Genomic DNA, 24,737 nt, shown 5'->3' with positions numbered 1-24,737 from the left:
AAACTCCTGATTTCCACCCCTAAACCTAATTCTTCCCATTTTTGAAAATGGCAACCATATCCTTGAGTTGGCCCAGACTCCCTCTCTTACTCTTATCCCCAAATCTGATCCATCAGTGAATTATTTGACTACCTTTAAAATATATGCTTTAATAGATACTGTGGAATCCACTACCTTCACTGCTACTACCCTGATCCAAGCCACTGGTCTCTTGCCTAGCTTCCTAGCTGATCTCCCATCTTCTGCCCTTAACTGTTTATTCCCCTCACTGTATCCCAAATGATCCTTTTAGAATATAAGTCATTCCCAAATTCATACCCTCCAGTAGCTTCCCATTTCATCCCAAGTGGGAGTCAAACTCCCACTAATAAAGACAAACACTCAACTTCCTTGTTTACTCCCCTATTACTCACTCTGATTAGTCACACTGTTTTCCTTATGATTCCTAGCTTAGTACCATTGCACTTGCCTGTTTTCTTTGCTTGGAATGGTCTTTCCTGAAATATTTTGTTTGATTTTCCCCCTCACCTCCTTCAAGTCCTCGCCAAAATGTTACTTTCTCTGATCCCACAATTTAAAATTGGAATAACCCCCACCCGTGTCACAATCTCTCTCTTCTTTTTTTATTTTTCTTCATATCACTTACTGCAATCTGATAAACTACACATTTTATTTACATGCTTGTCCCCATCCAGTAGAATGCAAGCTCCACAAAGGCAGGGATTTTTCTCTTTTGTTCACTGCTGCTTTTAGGGCCTACAGAAAATCCTGGTGTGTAATAAGCAACCAACAAATATTTTTGGAATTTATTGCACAAAGAAGATTATGATGGAGAGTGGAGAGACACCCACTCTTAAAAGGTGCTTAATGGCATGCCAAAAAATTTTCACCTTGTCTCTAATGAGCTCCATTGCAGTTTTTCATCGGAGAAGTGACTGGGATTAGATCCATAAAATGAAAGCTCACTCTAGCTGTAGGGTGGAGGAGGTAGACTGGAGCAGGTAGGATTGGAGGTTGAGGGAAGAGTTGAAGGGCTTTTGGTGGAAATTCAGGCCAGAAAAATTGAGAGCCTGAGCAAATCCAGTGTCTGTGGACAAAAAGAAAAGGGAAGCAAATGTGAGTTATATAGGGGTAGAACAGACAGACCTGGTGATCAGTGTGATACATGGGGTTGGAACCCACCAGAAAACACCTCTTTATTCTCCCCAGATTTCATCCCCAGAAACTCCTTGACTAGGTCATCATGGATCACCTATGTCAATCTGTGAAGATCTTTTGAAAGCCTGGAGGTAGAATTCTCAGATCATATTCTGGCCCAATTCCAGATAAGGCATGCACTGTCCAATAATGACAAACTCTTGAACCACCAACAGCATATAAAATTGAGCTTTATGAGGAACTCCTCTTTATTCCCCATTTTCTCGCCCTCTCTGTCCTATTAAGGGGCCTCAAGAAAGTAAGCATCAACAAGAAACTTAACGCCATATTTACCTTTTCCCTCATCCTGACCTACCCTAACCCAACTTGTTCTCCTACTATTGAAACGAATACTTTCAAACACAGAGATAAGGGCCAAGGGAATCCCCAGCCAGGTGTCCACCCCCAGGGCCCAGCTCACGGAAGCAGGTTCTACTGAAGGCATTGTCCATTTGATAATAGGATTTATAGCAATCAAAATTCCCTTCCTGGCACACTTTTTCAGAAGGTGTTGGTTCCCTAGGATGCTGAGGTCCAACCTCTGTAGCCTGCAGATGTTTAGCCAGCAGAAAGTTCTAGTCCTCCAGAATCTATTCTCTAAATCCAGCCAATACCCTCACCAGTCCTGATGCTAGGCTTTAGTAAGTAACATAGGGCTGATGACCAATGCAGGGAGTATAATGTCACTCAAGTTTCAGGTCTTGACATTCATATTGCAGACTGAGGCATATTGAGAAAAAGCACAGAATTCTGGAGCCCTCATGTGAAAATGCACTCAAGGAAAGCCTGCTATTCTTTTAACATGACAGTGAATAGGAAAGACATGTAGCCAAGTACAGCAGTGAAGAAACTCCAATCCTAGTATACAGGGAGTGATGGTCTGGGTAAAGATAGGGATGAATAGTATAACCAGTGGAAAGATTCTTCCTGACTTCTGAGAAAATCAGACTCTGGCTCAGTGGCTGACTCTTTACCATTTGAGTGGGTCCCCAGACTATAAAGATGGCAAAAGTCCAAGGGATGGAGGGATGGATGGACACAAAGCTCTGCTGAACAGAGGGCCCTGGGAGACAACTCTCTTGAAATCATGCTTTGAGAAACACCTAAAGTACACACAACCTTTTGTCAGGATTCTTAAGGTAATTGGATATTGCAAGTTGATATAATTTTGTGTTTATATGATGATCAAATGTACATTTTTCTAGACAGATGGTATTTATCTTTCATCAGATTTTCTGACACTCAAAAAGAAAGAGAGTGAATCCATACAACCTTAACTGAATTTTCTAATATGGTCCATTTGCCACATTTCAAGTGTTCCGTGGTCTCATGTGGTAGTGGCTGCTGTGTTAGTGCACACACATAACATTTCTTTGTCACAGAAAGTTCTATGGATGGTGCTGACTTACAGAAATGGTGTTTTTCTCTATAAAAGTTCTGTAAGAAGGCTTGGATATCAGATACCCACATTCAAATTTCTTTTGGTGCTGTGGAACACTGTAGACTCTTAGAAGACGCATATCTGAACATGCTGACTACCACCAGATGCTAGTAACCAAAGGAGGCTTTTCTTTAGCTGGTTGGCATTCTACCAGCACATATTCCTATCAAGAAAAAGATGGTGGGTGATATGAATTATTGAATGCCCTCATTATATTTGGGAAGGCTTCAGAAAAGCATGAAAAGAACAGCAGAAAAGGCTGGATTAAAATTATCAGGGTTCATCATTGACAAAGACCTAGTTTCTCTCTTTTTTCCTTTTACATGAGGCTAGTAGAATCCCCCACAAGGTCTTCAAGGACTGAGGATTACATGGTGATATAGGGAATTTGGGCAGTTCTTTCCTCTTTATGAAGATTAAATTTCTATTCCTATAACTGTAGAAAGAGTTCTGCCCTGAATGAACTGTCAACTACTCTTAGGAGCACAGCAAAAGAGAATAGACTCAATAGTCCTGTCCATGATCATTCAGAGAGGCAGCATTGCCTGATGAGTAAGACTGGACTTTGATATCAGACCAGAGTTGAGATGTAGACTTTTCCCCTACAAACCATGCAATTGTGATACACTGTTTAGCTTCTCCATGCCTCTATTCTGTCATCTGGAAAAACTTATCTCCCAAGGCCACAGCAAAGACAACAATACTATGATCCAAATAAGCATGAAGTGCAGGGTTTAGCTTGTAGCCAGCCCTGAACAAGCAGGAGCTTTTAGTCTCTTTCATAGTCTTCACGTTTCCTAATTCCTTACTGGGAATGCCCTCTGTTTTGGATTTTGGATACCCTGGGTTTTTTATTACTGTGAACACCTATTTTTCTTTTCTTTTCTTTTCTTTTCTTTTCTTTTCTTTTCTTTTCTTCTTCTTCTTCTTTTTTTTTTTTTTTTTTTTTGAGAGAGAGAGAGGGAGAGGGAGAAAACAAGTGAGGGAGGGGCAGAGGCAGAAGGGCACAGAGGATCCAAAGTGGGCTCTGTACTGACAGCAGAGAGCCCGACACGGGGCTCGAACTCACAAACTGTGAGATCATGACTTGATCCGGATGGAGTAAGACGCTTAACTAACTGAGCCAAGCAGACGGTGAATACCTATTTCTTAATGGCGGCTCCCAGCCGAGCCTTTCCAAAAATTCTTCCTGATTTATGAGTCACAAACTAAAGAGGCTAAGATCTGTGGTATTACATGTAAGGAAAGAGGTGGGGCAGCTACTTGTACTGAGAATTATGCCAGGTGTTTCATTAATTGTTAAGATCACCGTATCCATCACAGTGTTATATGTAATAGGGAAACTGGGAACAATCTAAATGCCTGACAGAGCACTGGAACATTGGCTTTGACAAATCATTTCAAAGTAATGTCTCCCATTAATATTTGTTTACATGCATAAATGATTATTACATTGTATGATGTGGAAAAATCTGAGCCAAACACCCCTCTGTCCCAGCATCCCCTAGAGACACTTGTGTAAATGCATGCCAGGAGGCATGTTGAGAATATTCAGTTATATGGGAATGCAAGCTGGTGCAGCCACTCTGGAAAACAGTGTGGAGGTTCCTCAAAAACTAAAAATAGAACCACCCTATGACCCAGCAATTGCACTACTAGGCACTTATCCAAGGGATACAGGTGTACTGTTTCGAAGGGACACATGCACCCTCATGTTTATAGCAGCACTATCCACAATAGCCAAAGTATGGAAACAGCCCAAATGTCCATCGATGGATGAATGGATAAAGAAGATGTGGTGTATATATACAATGGAGTATTACTCGACAATCAAAAAGAATGGAATCCTGCCATTTGCAACTACGTGGGTGGAACTGGAGGGTATTATGCTAAGTGAAATTAGTCAGAGAAAGACAAAAATCATACGACTTCACTCATATGAGGACTTTAAGAGACAAAACAGATGAACATTAAGGGAAGGGAAACAAAAATAATATAAAAACAGGGAGGGGAACAAAACAGAAGACTCATAAATATGGAGAACAAACTGAGGGTTACTGGAGGGGTTGCAGGAAGGGGGGATGGGCTAAATGGGTAAGGGGCACTAAGGAATCTACTCCTGAAATCACTGTTGCACTACATGCTAATTAATTTGGATGTAAATTAAAAAAAATTTTTTTAATAAAATTTTAAAAATTAATTAATTAATTAACATTTTGTAATACCAACAAAAAAAAAAAAAGAAGAAGAAGAAGAAGAAATTCTATTTCCGTAACAGTTACAGGATGATTCAAATTATCTAACTTATGCTGGATGAATTGTAGTACCTTATGCTTTTTAGGGAATAGTCCATTTTATGTAAGTTGTCAAATATATGTGTGAAGAGTTTTTCACAGTATTCTCTTTACCCTTTTAATGTCTTCAGGGTCTATAATCAAGTTCCCTGTTAAAATTTTGCTATTAGTAATTTGTGTTTTATCTCTTCTTTGTCAACCTTGCAAGAAGTTTATCAAATATATTGATCTTTATGAAGAAAAAAAAAAAGAATATACAGTCGTAGCTCCAAACTACAAACATTTCAGATGTCCATTAACAAGATCATGGACAAATAATGGTATATTCACACACAGAATGTTACAAGGATAATAAAAACAAATTTTTATTTATTTTTTTTTTTTTTAATTTTTTTTTTCAACGTTTATTTATTTTTGGGACAGAGAGAGACAGAGCATGAACAGGGGAGGGGCAGAGAGAGAGGGAGACACAGAATCAGAAACAGGCTCCAGGCTCTGAGCCATCAGCCCAGAGCCCGACGCGGGGCTCGAACTCACGGACTGCGAGATCGTGACCTGGCTGAAGTCGGACGCTTAACTGACTGCGCCACCCAGGCGCCCCTAAAAACAAATTTTTAAACTGTAACTCTATGAAACAACGTGACGAATTTTACAAGGATAATATGAAATGAAAACAGCAAAGTTCAAAACTGATTCTATTTACATAAAGGTCAAAACAGAGAAATTATAATTATCTTGTTTAAGATGATAAAGTACAAGGAAAAGCAAGGAACCACTTACCATGGCAGTGATCACCTCTGAGTAGCAAGGGTGGGGCGAGACTATGGGAGGCGGGGAACACTGAAACAGCTCTGACAAGGTCCTGGTTTTGTTTTGTTTTGAAGTGGTAGTTCCTATTTATATTACTTCTTAAATTGTACCTTCATGCCCTTATTATAATTTCATAATATAAAATGTTTTTCAATAAAGAAAAGGGAAAACAAGCACAAATCTATACTTTCCAATGTGATCTCAATTATAGAGATTTCTGCATGCATGGGGGAGAAAAGATCAACAGTGGTTTTCTCTGGGCAGCAAAATGTAAAGGGATCTATATTGTTTTCCTTAGAGATTTTGTATTTTTCAAATTTTTAATAATGAACAGTACTACTTTTATAATAAGAATAGGGGCGACCGGGTCACTCAATATGTTAAGCATCTGACTTCCCCCTCAGGTCTTGATCTCATGGTTCATGGGTGTGAGCCCCGCCTCTGGCTCTGTGCTGACAGAGCCTGGAGCCTGCTTCAGATTCTGTCTCCCTTTCTCTCTGCCCCTCCCCTGCTCACACTGTGTCTCTCCCTCTCTCTCAAAAATAAATAAACATTAAAAAAAAAAAAAAGAATAAAAAGCAAAACCACCAACCGCTCAGTTCTGGCTCTTCAATTTACATCTCAGCATGGAATCACTTTGAGAAAGAAAAATTTCTCTTCTCCTTTCCAGGGAGAAATTGGGAGAGGGAGAGTCACACAATTAAAATCCTACTACTACAGGTTGGTCATCTGTGTCAATGACGAGGCCTTGGGTAGCTCACTCAATGGAAATCAGCAAAGACACTTCCTAGATTATCCTAGAACTCCTATAACTCCCTGCCTGTTCTTTCAAAGTCTAGAAAATGAGCCAGAAACTGAGCAAGAAGAAAGAGGTATTGGGATTAACTACCACTTTTTAACTCATCATTGTCATAACATTAATTAATGTTGCAGGCATTAATCCTACCCTAACATTCACAAGAATTCAATAAAGTAGATACATATTTGACACTGATTTGACACTGATATTCTAGGGCTCAGAGGGGTGGAAGGACTTAGCCAGATGTCTGAATGCATTTCAGTGGCATTTTGGCCATGGTTTACATTTACTTGAGTTTTCTCATCTATTGTTTACACTCACAAAAATCATGTAAAGTAGTTCAGAGTAGTTGTGTGATTTGCCCAAGGACACACAGCTATCAAGAAGCTATAATTTTTAATAACTTGTTTCTTTTTGTCTTGAGGGGGTAATAGTTTTCCTGTACCCCAACTAAATGCCAATACATCTATGTTCTCCCATACTTATAGTCATGACATCTAGGTAATTATCTAATTATAATCTCCTGTAAGAAGCAATGAAGATGTTGAACATGACACAGAGGCTGCAAAAATGTTATGTCCCTAAATCCAGTGGAGTGAGCAGGCAGGTACAATCCAGAAATAGCATTCAAGTTTTCTCCTCTTTTTTTTTTTTTTTTTTTTTTTTGCAACAGAGATGAGATTAAGGTATAAGAGTAAGGTTTAAGATCTTGTGGGTTAGTAATTGTCTGATTCCCCTATCGACCTCATCTCTCAGGTCTCCAGGGTTCGCTCTTCTTTTTCTACTTTGCCCTAAGGGAGTTAACCTTCGCAGCTGCCTTCAAGGACCCTACTTTCCGGCTCCCAGTCCTGAGGAGAACGCTTCCTCCTTGGCTTCTCCCGGCAAACCTCGAGCAGAATCTCCCAGCCCTTGAGTCTTCTCAGGGTTAAAGCTGCTAAATATCAAGGCTACCCAGGAGTGAGTGCTTTCTCAACACCGTCTTGGAAGGTGGGTCACTATTTTGACAGAAGGGAGAGGGCAGTGGAATTTGTTCTGAGTAGGGACGGTTACGCAAAATGCAAGGAGGAAGAGGAAGCCGATAGGGGAATTGGTGAGTCAGAAGAGAAAAGGACGACTTGGCTAGCAGTGAGCCTCTCTAAAGCGGTGGAGAAGCCTAAGCCATTATCAAGGTAAGAAGAGAGTTTTCTCTGGATCACCTCCACAGCAGAGCCACTGTCCTGGGGCTCCTGGAGCGGAGTATCAGAAAACCTCCGACAGCTTTGCTGGGGATTTTAATGGCAATGGGAGAAGAGGGGGTTGTGGAGGGAGGCTAAATCAGAATCACCTGGAAAATCTCCTCGAAAAAGCACAAGCTGCTTGCCAGCACCTTCCTCAACCCCACGCAGCTCCATTCCTGAATGGATCTGGAAAAGCCTAGAATGCTAGTAGGGCTGTCCTGATACATGTTTTGTAGATGGTCCCCTAATGCATCTAACTTGTTCAGATCCTGGCTTCTGAGCTCAAGTTTCTATACTTCCTGTGGCTTCTCTGATCAGGTGCTGGAGCGTGGCAGGCAGGAGGTTCAGAGAGCTGTAGATTTTCTCTAGCTCAAGTGAGGTGTGATGTGATAATTGAAAGCACTCAGACCTGAGACTCAAAAGACCTGGGGTCTGATTCAGGTAGAGCTATTTCCATCATGGAGTCAATCAATTAAAGTTCAGCTTACTTATTCTGAAAAATAGGTGTGTGGCTTATCACTGTCTTGTATATCTAGCTGGATTGTTGACAAATGGGGTTTCAAAGTTGTGGAGTGCTACTATTCAGATGTAAAATAGGATTAAGTTAATAAGATTAAGTTATGAAGCCAGCACATCAGCCAGAGTAGAAGAGACTTGTGTCTTGTTTGGACTCAGACAAGTCTACAACTTCTAGTTGGAATTGAGACACATGTATATGTGCCAAATAAAAATATCTTGCCCCATCTTCCTTACCCGGATCAATTAGGGCATCTCAAACAGGAAAAACTACAAATGTTCGTCATTCAGTCATCATTCAGTAGATGTTTCTTGAGTGCCTACTATGTCCGGACACTACTGTTGGCACTGGAGTCACAGCAATGGTGAGGACCCGGGTCCAGACCTCTTTGTACTTTAGTCTGGTTAGTGTTTGTTATTATAAAGTCACCTTGCCTAGGTGCTTACCTCCATGGTTTTCCTGGGTTTATGGCTATATGTGTGGATGCCACTTTCCCCAAGCCAGCTCTCTTCTCTCGGTTTGTGAAAATATTTTATGCCATCTCTAATTTCGGGTTATGGGAGCATAATCTCACAGGGGAATCTAAGTTAGGAATGTGCCAATGGGTGGAATCCAGGGCTCTTAAATTGCCATCTGTTAATTTTTTCCTCAGAATTCTTCATTTTGTTTCTAAAAGGCTACACAGTACCCATTTGGGGGTTATCCACTATTCGGCCCTCTGGAATCAGGCTGAGGTCATCCACCCTGGCGCCTCATGGTCCCTGAGCCTGACATGGGTGCTCCCTCTTGGGGGACAGTGATGGTAGGATGTGATGAGGGTTTTCTCCTTTATTTCTTCTTTGCCTGAGCTAGTTAGACAAGAGAAGTAGTCTGAGTGGTCTCATGCCCTCCAATATAGTTTTTATTTCTTCTGTAAAAAATTTTTTTTGTGGGCGCAGCTGGGTGGCTCAGTTGATTGAGCATCCAACGTCTGCTCAGTTCATGATTTCACTGTTTGTAGGTTCAAGCCCTGCATCAGGCTCTGTGCTGACAGCTCAGAGCCTGGAGTCTGCTTCGGATTCTGTGTCTCCCTCTCTCTCTGCCCCTCCCATCCGTGCACTCTCTCTCTCTCTCTCTCTCTCTCTCTCTCTCAATCAATCAAAAATAAAATAAAACATTAAAAATTTTTTTTTTATTTTTTTAATGTTCATTTCTTTTTTTTTTTTTTTTAATGTTTATTTATTTTTGAGACAGAGAAAGACAGAGTGTGAGCAGGGGAGGGGCAGAGAAAGAGGGAGACACAGAATCCAAAGCAGGTTCCAGGCTCTGAGCTGTCAGCACAGAGCCCGATGCAGGGCTTGAACCCACGGATTGTGAGATCACGACCTGAGCCGAAGTCGGATGCTTAACTGACTGAGCCACCCAGGTGCCCCATTAATGTTCATTTATTTTTGGTAAATTTGAGCAGGCCCTGTGCTGACAGCAGGGAGCCCGATGTGGGGCTCAAACACATGAACTGTGAGGTCATGATCTGAGCCAAAGTTGGAGGCTTAGCCACCCAGGCACCCCAGGTTTTATTCCTTATTAATAAATATTTTTAAAAAATAATGTTCATGAGGGGCACCTGGGTGGCTCCATCAGTTGGGTGTCTGACTCCCTCACGTCATGATCTTGTGATGATCTTGTGATTCGGTTCATGAGTTCGAGCCCCACGTTGGGCTCTGAACTGTCAGCACCAAGTGTCTCCCTCTCTCTCTCTGCCCCTCCCCCACTCATGCTCTGACTCTCTCTCAAAAATAAATAAACTTTTATTTTTTATTTTTTTTTCAATATATGAAATTTATTGTCAAATTGGTTTCCATACAATGCCCAGTGCTCATCCCAAAAGGTGCCCTCCTCAATACCCATCACCCACCCTTCCCTCCCTCCCACCTCCCATCAACCCTCAGTTCTCAGTTTTTAAGAGTCTCTTCTTATGCTTTGGCTCTCTGCCACTCTAACCTCTTTTTTTTTTTTTTCCTTCCCCTCCCCCATGGGTTTCTGTTAAGTTTCTTAGGATCCACATAAGAGTGAAAACATATGGTATCTGTCTTTCTCTGAATAAATTTTTAAAAATTAAAAAAAAACTAATGTTTATAATTTTTTTCTAGTTTTCATTAATACACATTCAGTGTAGAAACTACTTTTTTTTGGAGTAAGGTTAACTGTACCATATTATCAAACCTACGCCTCTGACTTTCTTAATATCTTGCTCCATGTAATTGAGGTAGTATTGGTTCTGTGCTCAATACTCAATGGAATCACCTACACTTTATTTTGTTATTTTTTGTATTTCACCTAAATTTCAGTAACTGATACTAAAGAGACATCTGTGTGCATTTTAAAGGACAAGTTTCTTTCTCTCAGTGAATCCCACTCAGTTATCTGCTCTCCAGCAATGACTATGCCTCACCCCATATGCAACTATTATTTATTCAACAAGTGTTTAAAGAGCCAAAGTACATAAGTTTTATGTACCTGTAAATAAGATAAGACATACCATTTACCCTTAAGTTACAGCGGCCCAGTGGGAGAGACATTCACCTACAGTTATTTAAAGTGAGAGATGGATGGTACTGGAAAGTTTGGGGAACAGCTAAATCTCAGGAAGAAGGGCTCCTAAATAACAAGGCAACTTTGAAAGACCTGAAAGTAAAGTATGGAGCCTCATGTGCCAAAAAGGAGGGGACTGACGGGGGGTCAAAGATCAGATCATGAAGGACTCTGGGGTACAAGACTTGGGGATATTGATTTATTCCTATATGTACTGGAAAGTTATTGAAGGATTTCAAGGAGAGGAGTGATAGATTTGTGCTTTAAAATGATAGTTTTTGGCAGCAGTGGATGATGGAGAATAGAAACAGAAGACAGAGGCTACTTACTATCAAAGACCAGGCTAGCGATGAGCAGACCTCAGATTCTGACAACAGCAAGGGTGGAATTTGAGAAACTGAACAGCCAGGAAAGAACACTTGGAAAGGTGGACTAGAGTCTCTGGAATGGAGAGATCTCATGCCATACACTTCTCACAAATGCCTACCAGCTCCAAGAACTACAGAAGAGGTTGGTGCAGGACAGTGGGGGAGAGGCGGTGGTTAGATTAGAGATTACCATAAAAAACTTGACTTGCCCTTTCTTCACGGAGCCATATCTGCTCACTTCTCCCAGGCCCTCAAGCCATCTCTACGGCTGATTACAGTCTCTGCAGAAATGAGCTTTGCCTACAGTATTCCCTGGCTGTCCTGGCTAGACCCAACACAGTGACAAGAGATGGGACTCACTTTATGAAAGCATATTTTCTTTCTGGCCAGGGTGAGTGCTCATGGTAGCACAAAAAAAAAAAAAAAAAGGAGAGAACAGAATCAAAGGGTTTCCATGGGAATTCCTGAGAACCATGGATAACTAAAGCCTGGGGACAACTGGGGACAGAGTTAGAAGCCCTGGCTCCAGCTCTGAGAGAGAATGGGCATGAGGCCAGGAGCTACTGGCAGGCAAGGAGGACTCAGGGCCATTGATCCCACTCAGGATACTGAGTTGGCCCAAAGCCAGCATGGGGGAGAGAGAGTATTAACTTTGAAAAGTCTACATCCCTAATGCTTAGGAGATGCTAGCTTTTTCTTGAGTTGATTATAGGCCCTAGAGGCTCTGCATATAACTTTCTATCAGTTTCCTTATAAGTGTGCATCGGTCAAATTCTTCCCTTCTTTACTTTTTGTCTCTTTTGCTGTGCTGTTTCCTATCTTTTTTCCAATTTTCCTTCATACTCACATTACCTCTGGGAGAAGATATCTTGCTAACGTCATTTCCTCAGTCTTTGGGGGTGGGGGCAGACGGGGGCATTCTTGGCCATTATTAATAATAGCCTATTTTTTTTTTCAACGTTTATTTATTTTTTGGGGGACAGAGAGAGACAGAGCATGAACGGGGGAGGGGCAGAGAGAGAGGGAGACACAGAATCGGAAACAGGCTGCAGGCTCTGAGCCATCAGCCCAGAGCCTGACGCGGGCTCGAACTCACGGACCGCGAGATCGTGACCTGGCTGAAGTCAGACGCTTAACCAACTGCGCCACCCAGGCGCCCCAATAATAGCCTAGTTTTTAATCATTTCTTCTTGGGCTCAAGTTTAAAACACCTAAGCATATATCTTAGCTGGTCCTGTTATAACCTTCAGGGTCAATAAAGGAATTACTGCTGATTGACATTTCCCTGGCATATAGCACGGTGATTTGGGCCATGAAGGAGACATGATCTTCACCGGATCCTTCTGGCACACAAGGAGGAAATATACTGTTGTAATGAATGGAAGAGAAGAGTTTCTGTGCCCCTGCCACACAAGGTTTGGCTTGGGTAAATACGCACTTCCCAGAAGGTTCAGGGGACTTCCAAGGGAAGCCCACGTGCTGGCAAAGCACGCTCCATCTCTTCAGGAAGCAAGTTATAAACTTCAAGAGTCACATTTGTGGCTGTCCAATTCCTCCTCTAAAATCTACCCTCTAGAATCTCTGCAGCTCTGGATATACAGGATGGTTTATGATCAGTATGAAGGCCATCTGGGTGACAGATATCAAAGCTATACACTTCCATATTTTTTGACTCCACAATCCCATTTCTGGGGATTTAGCTTGCATACACATGTAATGATGTAGGAACAGAAAGGTCACTACTGAAGTTTTTGAAATGACAAAAAAAGCTGGGAACAATCCAAAAGCCTAACCACAAGGAAACTAGTTAAATAAATCGTGGTACATGCATATAACAGAAATCTATGTAGTGGTAAAAAGGAATGAGGAAATGCTTTATGTGCTACCATGGAAAGTTCAGCAAAACATAAAGTTTATAAAGCAAGGTGTGGAGGGACGCCTGGGTGGCTCAGTCAGTTAAGCATCCAACTTCGGCTCAGGTCATGATTTCACAGTTTGTGGATTTGAGCCCAGCTTCCAGCTCTGTGCTGACAGCTCAGGGCCTGGAGCCTGCTTTGGATTCTGTGTCGTCTTCCCTTGCTCTGTGCCCCTCCCCTGCTCATGCTCTATTTTTCTCTGTCTCAAAAATGAATAAACATTAAAAAAAATTTTTTTAAAGCAAGGTGTGTATAACTTGCTACTTTTTCTGTTATAAAGGGGAGGAGGGGAATTAAGACTACATATACATGTGCAAAGACAAAAAATGAACCCAGTTGCTACCTGAGGGCAAGTTGGGAAATCGGTAGATAGGGGACGTGTACTGGAAGTAGACTTTCACTGTACAGTAATGACAAAACACCAGCTGGTAGATTAATCCTAGCTGTGAGCAGGGGCGCTTGGGTGGCTCCATTAGTTGAGTGTCTGACTTCAGCTCAGGTCACGATCTCACAGTTTGTGAGTTTGAGCCCCATGTCAGGCTCTGTGCTGACAGCTCAGTATAATGAGTTACCATCTTAAGAATTCAAAAGAAAGAATTGTAGATTTCTTTGCTGCCACTTGAAACTTTTGCAAAAGAAAGCTCCTGGATGGCTCTGTCCGTTAAGCATCTGACTGTCAATTTTAAGTCAGGTCAAGATCTCAGGTCGTGGGGTGCCTGGGTGGCTCATTCGGTTGAGTGTCCGACTTCGGTTCAGGTCATGATCTCACGGTTTGTGGGTTCAAGCCCCGTGTCGGGCTCTGTGTCGACAACTTGGAGCCTGATGCCTGCTTCGGATTCTGTGTCTCCCTCTCTCTCTGCCCCTCTGCTGCTCACGCTCTGTCTCTCTGTCTCTCTCTCAAATAAGTAAACATTAAAAAAAAAATTTTTTTTAAATCCTATCCATGAGCAGAGAAGAGGTTACTGATGCAGCAACTGGTAAAATTCTTAGGTGTTCTTTCCCCCAGGAAAATACTGTGACCCATTGTCAAGGTATGTCATTACCCCTGTTCACAAAGAGCTCTAGCTGTTTTCTAATTTATGACTATAGGCTTCATCCACAGACACAGATGCTTGTCATAGTATTTCCCCTTGCTGTTAAAGACTTGGACTAGGACAGGCTCCGGCTGGCAAGCACCCACCTTATTGCTTTCCTGCATGCGGAATTGTAGGAAGCCTTCTTTTAAATTCTCAGTCTGTGGATTTAATGTCCATGATAATGATACTTCTTAAAACAGTTTGAACCATGTGACTATTGCTTATTAAAAACTTTTTTAAAATTAGGGAAAAGACCTGTCACCAGGAAACCAGCAAACCCTAAATCCAGCTCCAATTACTGTTTAGAAATACATTTTCTTTGTTAAAACTGGAAGGCAGAATATCTTAGGTATGTAGTGATATGTAAATTAGCACCTTGTGGGTGCCTGGCTGGCTCAGTCTGTGGAGTAAGCAACTCTTGACCTCAGGGTTGTGAGTTTGAGTCCCACATTGGGTATAGAGATTACTTAAAAATATAATCTTTGGGGTGCCTGGGTAGCTCAGTCAGTTGGGTGTCTAACTCTTGATTTTGGCTCAGGTCGTTACCTCACAGTTTATGGGCTCAAGCCCTGGGTTGGGCTCTGTGCTGACAGTGAGGAGCCTGCTTGGGATTCTATCTCTCTCTGCCCCTTCTCTGCTCACACTTGCTCTCTCTCTCTCAAAAATAAACATTAAACAAACAAACAAAATTTAATAAATAACCTTTAAAAAATAAAAATAAAAATAAAAATTTTAAAAAACAAAAAATTAGTACCTTGCTACTATTAATATTTTATACTATGTGAAATAGCTATTCTATCTCTCAATAGTTATTTATGCTAGGAAGTCACCCAAAATGATGATCCAGATTCATCTTAATCCATAACACTAACATATATATATGTTATATAAAAATAATGTTATATATATTATTATATATAAAATTATAAAATATATGTTATATAAAATATATAAACATATTTTATATATGTTACATATAAATATATAAACATATATGTTATATATGTTATATAAAATTATAAAATGTATATGTTATATAAAAATAAAAATTATATATATATATAATTTATATTATATATTATATATATTTTATATGTATAAAATATATATGTATATATAATATATATACAATTAAAAATTATATATATATATAATATAAAATTATATATATAATTTTTGTTTTTTTTTTAGAGAGTGAGTGTGTGCACACAAGAGGGGCAGAGGTATCTTAAGTAGGCTCCACACTCAGCACAGAGCCTGACGTGGGGCTCATTCCCATGACCCTGGGATCATGACTTGAGCCAAAATCAAGAGTTGGGCGCTCAACCAGCTAAGCCACCCACGTGGGCACTCCCATGGTCTTTTCATACAAAGTGAGCCTTGATTATAAAGGGATTAAGTTGAGGGTTGCCACCAGTATATATGAGCCTTAGTGTGAATTACTAAGTGGAACTAATTTCTCTAGATATTTAACATCTAACAGCTGGAAAATCATCCTGACATTCTTATTCTGTTGGACTAAGATACTTTACTGTCACCTACCAAAACATTGTTTTTTAAAGTTTACTTATTCATTTTGAGAGGCTGAGAGAGAACAGGGGAGGGGCAGAGAGAGAGAATCTCAAGCAGGCTCTGTGTTGTAAGTGCAAAGCCCGACAAGGGGCTCAATCCCACAAACTATGAGATCATGACCTGAGCCAAAATCAAGAGTAGGACACTTAACCGACTGAGCCACCCAGGTGTCCCTCAGAGTTTTAAAGATTTTTTTTATTTTTAAATAATAATTTTAAATAATAAATATCTTAAAGTTCTAATGAGATGGCATTCCCTAGGGTTGTACAGTATACAACCTGGCAATCTATACTGAGTAGCCCTGATTAGGTTGTGTCAAGCAGTTAAATATTCCACCAAGCAGCAGCACAGTGGCTAACAGGTCACGGCTCTTAGGTTGGCTTGCCACAACTTCCATAGGGTTGGCTATTAAAGAGACAACACTTTGAGACATATAGATTCAGATGTAAGGTCAGCATTGGGTCACTTCCTTATGTCCGTAGTCCCACAGGATGAGACCAAGCCAGAGGGGATCAGATGACAGGTGCCATGGACACTTGGCTCTGCCACTGAGGAGACAACTCCAAACTCAAGCCAAGCACTTTTATAGCCTGCAACCATATTGTTCAGGGGATTGAAAGTCCTGTGCTTGCTTGAGATGAAGGAAGGTAATGAGAAATGGCCTATGGCAACCTCCCTCAAGATGGGGGAGGTGGGTGAGGTAATTCTTCATAAGTCAGCTGATCTCCCTTAGTTTCAGAAGGACATTTAACCAAAACTTGGGTCAGACTACGGTTAAGCTTTACCTAAGTGGCCTGTGTAGAGACATGCGTATCACCAAGGTGCCAGGGTGGAGCTGTTCCTCTACGTTGATGAAATATGACTGAGCTCAGTCATTTTTGGTAGGTCACTGGAAAAGAAAGACCAGCAGGGAGGAAGTAAAGAGCCTAAGATAAATAGAACTTACTGACACACTAACTGCAAGGGACAGGGATTGATTCAGAGAAGGATCTGTGCAGTTGGTTGTTAGAAATTTCCAGCACTCTAGCTGCTCCTTGCTCCGGGTTAGGGAATAAAAGCGGATGGAAGGCAGACACCAAAACAGAAGCCTAACACAGCCCTTCTGCTTGTTCCTTAAGGTCCTCCACTTCAGCATGATGCTGCCCAAAAAAATGAGGCCCCTGCTGTTCCTGGTTTCCCAGATGGCCATCTTTGCTCTATTATTCCATCTATATGGCCATAACTTCAACTCCCTGTCCACGAAGGAGGAGCCCAAGCCCATGCATGTGCTGGTCCTGTCTTCCTGGCGCTCTGGCTCCTCTTTTGTGGGACAGCTTTTTGGGCAGCACCCGGATGTCTTCTACCTGATGGAACCTGCCTGGCACATCTGGATGACCTTCACAGACAGCACTGCCTGGAGGCTGCATATGGCGGCCAGGGATCTGATACGTGCCATTTTTCTGTGTGACATGAGTGTCTTTGATGCCTACATGAAACCTGGTCCTCGGAGACAGTCCAGTCTCTTCCAGTGGGAGGGCAGCCGGGCCCTGTGTTCCCCGCCTGCCTGCAATGTGTTCTCGCGGGATATGATCATACCTCAGGCTCACTGCAAACTTCTGTGCAGTAAACAGCCTTTTGAGGTGGTAGAGAAGGCCTGTCGCTCCTATAGCCACGTGGTGCTCAAGGAGGTCCGCTTCTTCAATCTGCAAGTGCTCTACCCACTGCTGAGAGACCCTTCCCTCAATCTGCACATCGTGCACCTGGTGCGGGACCCCCGGGCAGTGTTCCGTTCTCGAGAACACACCACAGAGGAACTCATGACTGACAGCCACATTGTGATGGGGCAGCAGGGGGAGAAACTCAAGAAGGAGGACCAGCCCTACTATGTGATGCAGGTCATCTGCCAAAGCCAGATGGAGATCTACAAGGCTGTGCAGTCCTTGCCCACAGCTCTGAGGCAACGCTACATGCTCATACGCTATGAGGACCTGGTCCGGGACCCCCTTGGCCGTACTGACCAAATGTATAAATTTGTGGGGTTGAAATTCTTGCCCCAGCTCCAGACCTGGGTGTACAACAGCACTCGAGGCAAGGGCATGGGTAGTCATGCCTTCCACACTAATGCCAGGAATGCCCTCAACGTCTCTCAGGCCTGGCGCTGGACCTTGCCTTATGCAAAGGTTTCTCGACTTCAAAAAGTCTGCAATGATACCATGACTTTGCTGGGCTACCACCTTGTCAGATCTGAGCAAGAGCAGAGAAACCTGTCACTGGATCTTCTGTCTACCTAGACCCCCTCCAAGTAAGTCTGCCAAGAGGGTTGAGGAGACTCTGTCCCCACTTGGCACCAGCCTCAGCCACATTAACTGAAGTCTTCTGAGCCTTAATTACATTTCTATCAGTGTACATGTGAGCATGGGTTGTGTCCACACATGTTCAAGCTAGGAGATCTCTGTCTCTACTCATGCCAAGAAGAGATTCCGGAACCTATATGAGCAGCACATTACACTGCTGAAAAAGAAGTATCACCTTTCTTCTCTTCTTGGCCCTCCTATCTGTGTATACCTCAAAGACTTTGGGGCCTGGGGCCCTATTTGACACCACACAGTATCAGTGGAGTAAATCCATAAACTTCTCTGTCCCCAGCGGGACAGGAAAACCAGTGAAATGGGTCTTCTGCCAAAGAGCCCACCAGAATATTCCACAGGGATATGAACTCTGAGCCCATGGAGCTTCTGGTGGATTCAAAAAGGGAACAGAGAACAGGGTTGGATGCTTACTGGTGAGCCTGGCCATCACAGCTATCAGTTGTCACAAATACAAAGATCTCTGCACAACAAACAGAGCAAGCTCTTAAACTCATGGTGTGGCTGGGCCCCCTGTGGACATCATTTCCCCTCAGTGTTTTCCTATCACCTAGAAGATTTTAACTTGTGAGGCCACCATCTGTAAACACTAAAATTCCAAATAGGATTCTGGTTGGAGTTTCCCCTTTTATGCTTTGTACTTACTTAGTAATAAACACTAATTCTTATAGAATCCTAACCTGATAGCACAAACATCTTTATAGATATTTAAAAATACTTTTTCTATTATCTATTACCCACACATTAAAAAAAATGCTAAGACAGTGTTCGGTGTCAGATGATAAATTGAGTCTAAACTGATCAATACTGACCATCACATTATGTTCTTGTGAATCTGTTGCTGGGGCACCTGGGTGGCTCAGTCAGTTGATCGTCCATCTCTTGATTTCAGTTCAGGTCACGATCTCATGGTTTGTGCGATCGAGCCCGTGTCAAGATTCCCCTATTTGGGTTTCTCTCTCTCCCTCTCTCTCTGCCCTTCTTCTCACACACACACTCTCTCTCAAAATAAATAAGATAGACTTAAAAAAAAAAAAAAGAATCTGTAGAAAGTAGACAATCAGCAACTAAGCCAGACTCTCATTCTTGTGCAGGGTGTGAGTTGCAATAATATTGTATATATCACTCAAAGGTCTGGGCAAAGTGTTTCCTTCCTTCCTTCCTTCCTCCCTCCCTCCCTCCCTCCCTCCCTCCCTCCCTCCCTCCCTCCCTTCCTTCCTTCCTTCCTTCCTTCCTTCCTTCCATTTTTTGAGAGAGAGAATGAGAGAGGGAAGCGGGGCTCATCCAAAGCAGGACTTGAGCTCACCCAAACAAAGGGTTCTTTAATGTGATCCTCAGCCAGATGACCTCAGGTCTAGGATAGCTGGCGCTTTTCACCTCTTCCTGGTCACCTGTCCACATAACAGAGGTTGTTTCTCCCAGTCTTTGCAGCACCCCCTGGTCTAGTTATGCATCAGAATCTACTGTTAGACATTCATTTTGCTATGCCCCACCTGAGATCTGCTGGAATTGGAATCTGTCACAGTGGAGGCTGGGCTTCTGCATGTTGATCAAGCAACCCTGATGATTCTTTCATGGCCAGCCTGGCAAGACCACACCCTGCACGGAGCAGCAGCACTGTTTGCCTTCCTGCTCCAAGACAGATGTCTTTTCAGCATATGCCAAGTATCCATGTTGCGTACTTTTGTCCTCAAGTTGGAAGGAATAGGAAAAAGGTCTGTATCTGTCTGGAACTCCAGGGATCTCGGAGTCCTGACTTGTTTAAATTTCACCTTGGCCAAATCTGAAAGATACCATCATTTCATCTTTCCTTTTTTCCCCACTCCCCCTTTGGACATGGTCCTCACTCCATAAAGTGTGCCCGATGTCAGATGGAAATTCTCACACTTGATTCTGCCGAGAAGCTCTCAGGCTGTGGTAGCACTGGTGACATGGGAGTAGCTACCCTTGCCAGCTGGATCTGGCAAAGTTCAATGACATGTGGCTCTAATGGAGTGAATTTATTCTAACATCCAAACCTAACCCACTCTAGACACTCCTTAAGAGCCTAGGATCTCCCAAGCAAATGCTACTTGCCTCTACAAACCTTCCAAAACTGTGAAAGAGTGAAATTTCTCTAGCATTGGAAATAAGTCCAGAGCAGTAGGTTATGGTGCAAACAGGGAGAAGATCATTGGCGGGGAGCAGGGGAAGACAGCAATAGACTCAACCACCTCTGGTTTCCCCTTTGAAATTCCAGCCTCCACCTGAATTGTCTTAAAGTTAACAACTTCCTTAGGAACCACTTCTGTGGGATGCTGGAGTACAGAGCTGATTGCTTTTCCTTCTCCCAAGGAATCGTTATGTTCTCATGAGTGCATGGGCTCCAGAACCATGCTGCCTGGGTAACCCTACCAGCTGGGTGACCGTTAACATCTCCATGCCTCAGTTCCCTCAACTGTAGGGTAGGTGGAATAATGGTGGCAGTGACTTCTGGCAACCCTTGGGAGGGCTGATGAGTTAATATATGAAACACGCTTAGCAAGCATCTGTCATGTAAGCAAGCACTCACTAAGGGGTAGTTGTGAATATCTTGATAACGACACTGGTTTTAGCCTTCTCAAGGACTATCTTCCATCATTTCTGGTAACATCCTTATTAAGGTGATGCTCAACGGCAGATCCAGAGCCCTTTATGGCGTTTCTGATCATAATGATACAATTAGATTTATAATTCTCTGATAGTCTAGTTTATGTGTATCGGTTGTTTTCAACCCAAGGCAATTTTGTTTCCCAGGGGACACTGGGTGATTTCTAGAGACATTTTTGGTTGTCAGAACCGGTGGGGTGGGGTGTTACTGGCATCTAGTGGGGAGTGGCCAGGATGCTACTAAACATCCTATCGTGTACAGGAGAGCCCCCACTCCCATCCCCAACAAAAAATTCTCTGGTCCAAAATGTCAGTAGTACAGGTGTTGAGAAACCTTATTCTCCATTCATCAGATGGTGAATATATACAGTATGAAGAGCCAATGACTCAAACAGATTTCTCTTCTATCCTCACTCGGTCACATTCAGTCTTGATCAAATAGTACACCCCCAGGCCAAGCGTCCTGACTGGGCAGATGTCGCAACCAGGGCTCTCCTGGCACTCACTCAAATCATCTTAAAGGGAGTAAGTAGTGCAAGAGACATTATAAAAATACAGAACAGCATCACAGGGGTCTGACGAGAGGAAGTGAGCACAGGCAGGCTTCCTGAGACCAGTCATGCACTGACCAGTCTATGCCTTATCTGGTCTTGACTTCTATCCACTCTAATTCAGTCAGCTGTGGCTAGAAGAGAAGACTTCAAAGAGGCAAAACATAGTCATTTAGGTCCTCGAGGAGGATGGGCAGGACAAAGGAAGCAAGGAGCAGACACTGCACTTTGACAAACGAGCTGTCTAAAATGTCTGGGAACAGAAGAATCACTCATGAATGTCAAAAAGTTCCACGGGCACTATGGTAGTTAAACCATGGTCCCCCAACCTTTTCCCCATTATCACCTCCCACTGTTGGCAAGCCTATGGCAGACATTTTTGTTCCAATCGTCCTCTACCATGAATGTCAATACCACAAATTTACTGCATATTTTTATGTAGTTTTTATGGCCCTCCAAATGGTCACAAAGTACTGTAATACCTACATATTTTGCCCCCCACAAACCACGTTTTAACCCATTGGTGGCAATGGCAGCTCCACTGAGAATGCATGATCTAGACCACTGTTCCTGACACTTAGCTCCATTCCCAGCTACTATTTTCCTCACCATGTCTTCTCATTTGTCATCCCCCCAAACCATGTTCCTTGCTCTCACCAGTAAGACTTGTACCTTGCTCAACCATAATTAAATGTGATTATACAAAATAACACATATGAGAGCAACTTATAAACTGTCAGGACATATAAAAATGTTGTCTAGTAGTAGTAGTATACTAATAATACAAGTAACTCATTGCCCCCCTCCCACCAGGACTCATTCTAACCGTGTGGGTTGGCCTTGGCCCTGTTTGCCTTGTCACATTTCAAGGTGGTTTCTTATGGTCCTGGTAGAATAATAAGGAAGCTAGTTTATTGTTTGTTTTTTAAGTTCATGACAAGAATTGAGAACATGTGGAACACAGGCATATAGTTGCTATTTGTAAAGAATGAGGTATGTAAGGAAGTAAGCTATTATTCCACCCAAATCAAACAGGCTTAAATGGCTAACGACAGATAGTGTAAACAAACACATTGGATGAAAGGAATAAAGGCTCCTGTACTTTCAGGTAGGGTAAGGTGAACAGAGGGGACTCCTGATTACCTGATCCATCATAAACCAAACTACGAGACCTTAAGAGATACACACATACACAGAGCATTCTAGAAGCAAATAAGTTTGAAAAAGTTGACAATATGAAACTTAACCAGATTTTTAAATGCAAGACCCTCAGAACTTCAAATATGTTCATGGGCGTATTAAGAATAAAAAAGAGTAGATAGTGATTCTCCCAAACTTCTTTGAACAAGGAAGTTTTTTTCCTCGATATACCTATTAACATCTGTCAGGAGACTGTTTCAAGAAAGGCCAGTCTGAAAAATACTGAGTTGTCTTCAGCAATCCCAATCCTGGAGAGCCCCAACATGCTGGGTTCTCTTTGCTTCCTCCCAACCCCCAGTGGGCAAGTGCTAAATGGAGGACATCACATGAGGGCAGTTAATTCACTGGGGTTTTATGTTTGCCCACATCAATTTATGATCACTTCAACACTCATCTGCAACCCTTTCCCCCTCAGTACAAGAACTTTCCCCCATCGTCTTCTGGCTTCATACCTTCCCCTTCTTCCCAGAGAAGAGAAAAGCCATCTGATAATGGACTTCTCAAATCTTCACTACAAACATCTAAGGTTCCCATAACATTCTGTCTTCCTTCTTTAAAGTTTTTTTTTTTTTTTTGAGAGAGAGAGAGAGAGAGACAGCATGAATGGGAGAGGGGCAGAGAAGAGAGAGGGAGAGAGACAATCCCAAGCAGGTTTCGCGCAGCCACTGCAGAGCCTGACATAGGGCTTGGACCCATGAAGCCACAGGAACATGACCTGAGTCGAAACCAAGAGTCAGATGCTTAACTGACTGAGCCACCCAGACGCCCCTTCTGTCTTCCTTCTTCTATTGTGTTACCAGATAGAGGTTGTTCTGTCTCCTGTTGAGTCAGCCTCCTAGTGGCCAGCCTCCCCACTATCAGAGCTTTGGATTCTATCCCCTTACCTTTTCTTTTTTTTTTTTTTTTTAATTTTTTTTTTTTTAACGTTTATTTATTTTTGGGACAGAGAGAGACAGAGCATGAACGGGGGAGGGGCAGAGAGAGAGGGAGACACAGAATCGGAAACAGGCTCCAGGCTCTGAGCCATCAGCCCAGAGCCCGACGCGGGGCTCGAACTCACGGACCGCGAGATCGTGACCTGGCTGAAGTCGGACGCTTAACCGACTGCGCCACCCAGGCGCCCCAATCCCCTTACCTTTTCAAGAAATGTATACTTTTAGTATTCGCTCTCTCTAAACTTCTCTTCGATTGAATCCTTCTCTTTGGCTTTTTAACTTACTCAGTATACTCCCATCTTGAAAAAACTCTCCCTTGTTCCCATATCATTATCCAACTACAGATCTTCCACTTAAAATGGGGTTAAATCCACCCCAGGTCAAAAATACTGGAAGTCAAAAATGCATTTAATACCCTTAATGAACTGAACACCATACCTTGGCCCAGCCTACCTTAAATAATCTCAGAACACTTACATTAGCCTACAGCTGGGCAAAATTATCTCCCACAAAACCTATATTGTAATAAAGTGCTAAATATCTCATGTAATTCATTGAATACTGTATTGAAAGCAAGAAACACAGTGATTGTATGGGTAGAGATGGTTATAAGTGTATCAGTTTTTTACCCTTGTGATGGTGTGGCTGACCAGGAGCTGTGGCTCACTGCCCCTATCCAGCATCATGACAGAACTGGACCACATATTATTAGCCTGGGATAAGATAAAAATTCAAACTGATGTTTGGTTTCCACTAAATGCATACTATTTTAGCACCATTATAAAGTCAAAAACTCCTTAGTCACACCATTGGAAGTCAGGGACCATCTGTATTAGCCTCTCCCTCCTCACTGCACAGCCAAACTGCTCTAAAGAATAGTCTATATTCATTAGCTTTGTTTTTCTCACCTTCTACTTCCTCCTCCACCCACTTCAATCTGGGATTTGCCCCCTTCTCTAAACCGCTCTAGTTAACAATAAAATTTAAGTTCCGTGTTACTCTTTTACTCAATGGACATTTCCAATTCTCATTTCAGCAACAAATTTGATGGAGAACTTCCTTGTTCTTGAGACACTGTACCCTAGTTTCCCTCCTCTTTCCCTGGCCGCTTCTCAATTTTTTGTAGAATTATTCTCTTCTACCTAACTATTCAATGTTGGAGTTACTTAAGGCACAGCATAGATCCTCTTCTTTTCCCACTCTATGCTTTCTCTCTAGACTAACTCATCCATGCCCATTGGTTCTTAAAAACCACCTACATATAGATGATCCACAAATATGTATATTTGATGTATATTTT

The 24,737-nt window shown here is 42.4% G+C and overlaps 1 protein-coding gene and 1 long non-coding RNA gene across 5 annotated transcripts in view; one reads left to right on the top strand and one right to left on the bottom strand.

Annotated features, from left to right (window-relative positions):
* Positions 1-635: 635 nt before the first annotated feature.
* The window catches only part of LOC123579414, a 40,131-nt gene continuing 16,029 nt past the window's right edge, over positions 636-24,737 (bottom strand). Inside the window, exon 3 of the long non-coding RNA XR_006702753.1 lies at positions 636-1,087. This is a non-coding gene — a long non-coding RNA (uncharacterized LOC123579414). The remainder of the gene's footprint in view (positions 1,088-24,737) is intronic.
* CHST4 (carbohydrate sulfotransferase 4) lies at positions 7,204-18,812 on the top strand. 4 transcript variants are annotated; one of them, XM_045443404.1, is made up of 3 exons: positions 7,204-7,528; positions 11,462-11,605; positions 16,897-18,812. In XM_045443404.1, the coding sequence occupies exon 3, from the start codon at positions 16,912-16,914 to the stop codon at positions 18,046-18,048; it is 1,137 nt and encodes a 378-aa protein (XP_045299360.1). In that variant the 5' UTR covers positions 7,204-7,528; positions 11,462-11,605; positions 16,897-16,911; the 3' UTR covers positions 18,049-18,812. The 4 variants fall into 4 exon arrangements, with proteins under 4 accessions (XP_045299360.1, XP_045299359.1, XP_045299358.1 ...); XM_045443402.1 differs by lacking the exon at positions 7,204-7,528 and adding an exon at positions 7,535-7,710; XM_045443403.1 differs by lacking the exon at positions 11,462-11,605.

Source organism: Leopardus geoffroyi, chromosome E2, assembly GCF_018350155.1.
Source record: "Leopardus geoffroyi isolate Oge1 chromosome E2, O.geoffroyi_Oge1_pat1.0, whole genome shotgun sequence".
In the NCBI taxonomy this organism is placed as follows: domain Eukaryota; kingdom Metazoa; phylum Chordata; class Mammalia; order Carnivora; family Felidae; genus Leopardus; species Leopardus geoffroyi.
The sequence above is the reverse complement of the archived record's forward strand: the minus strand, read 5'-3'. Positions and strand labels throughout refer to the sequence as shown.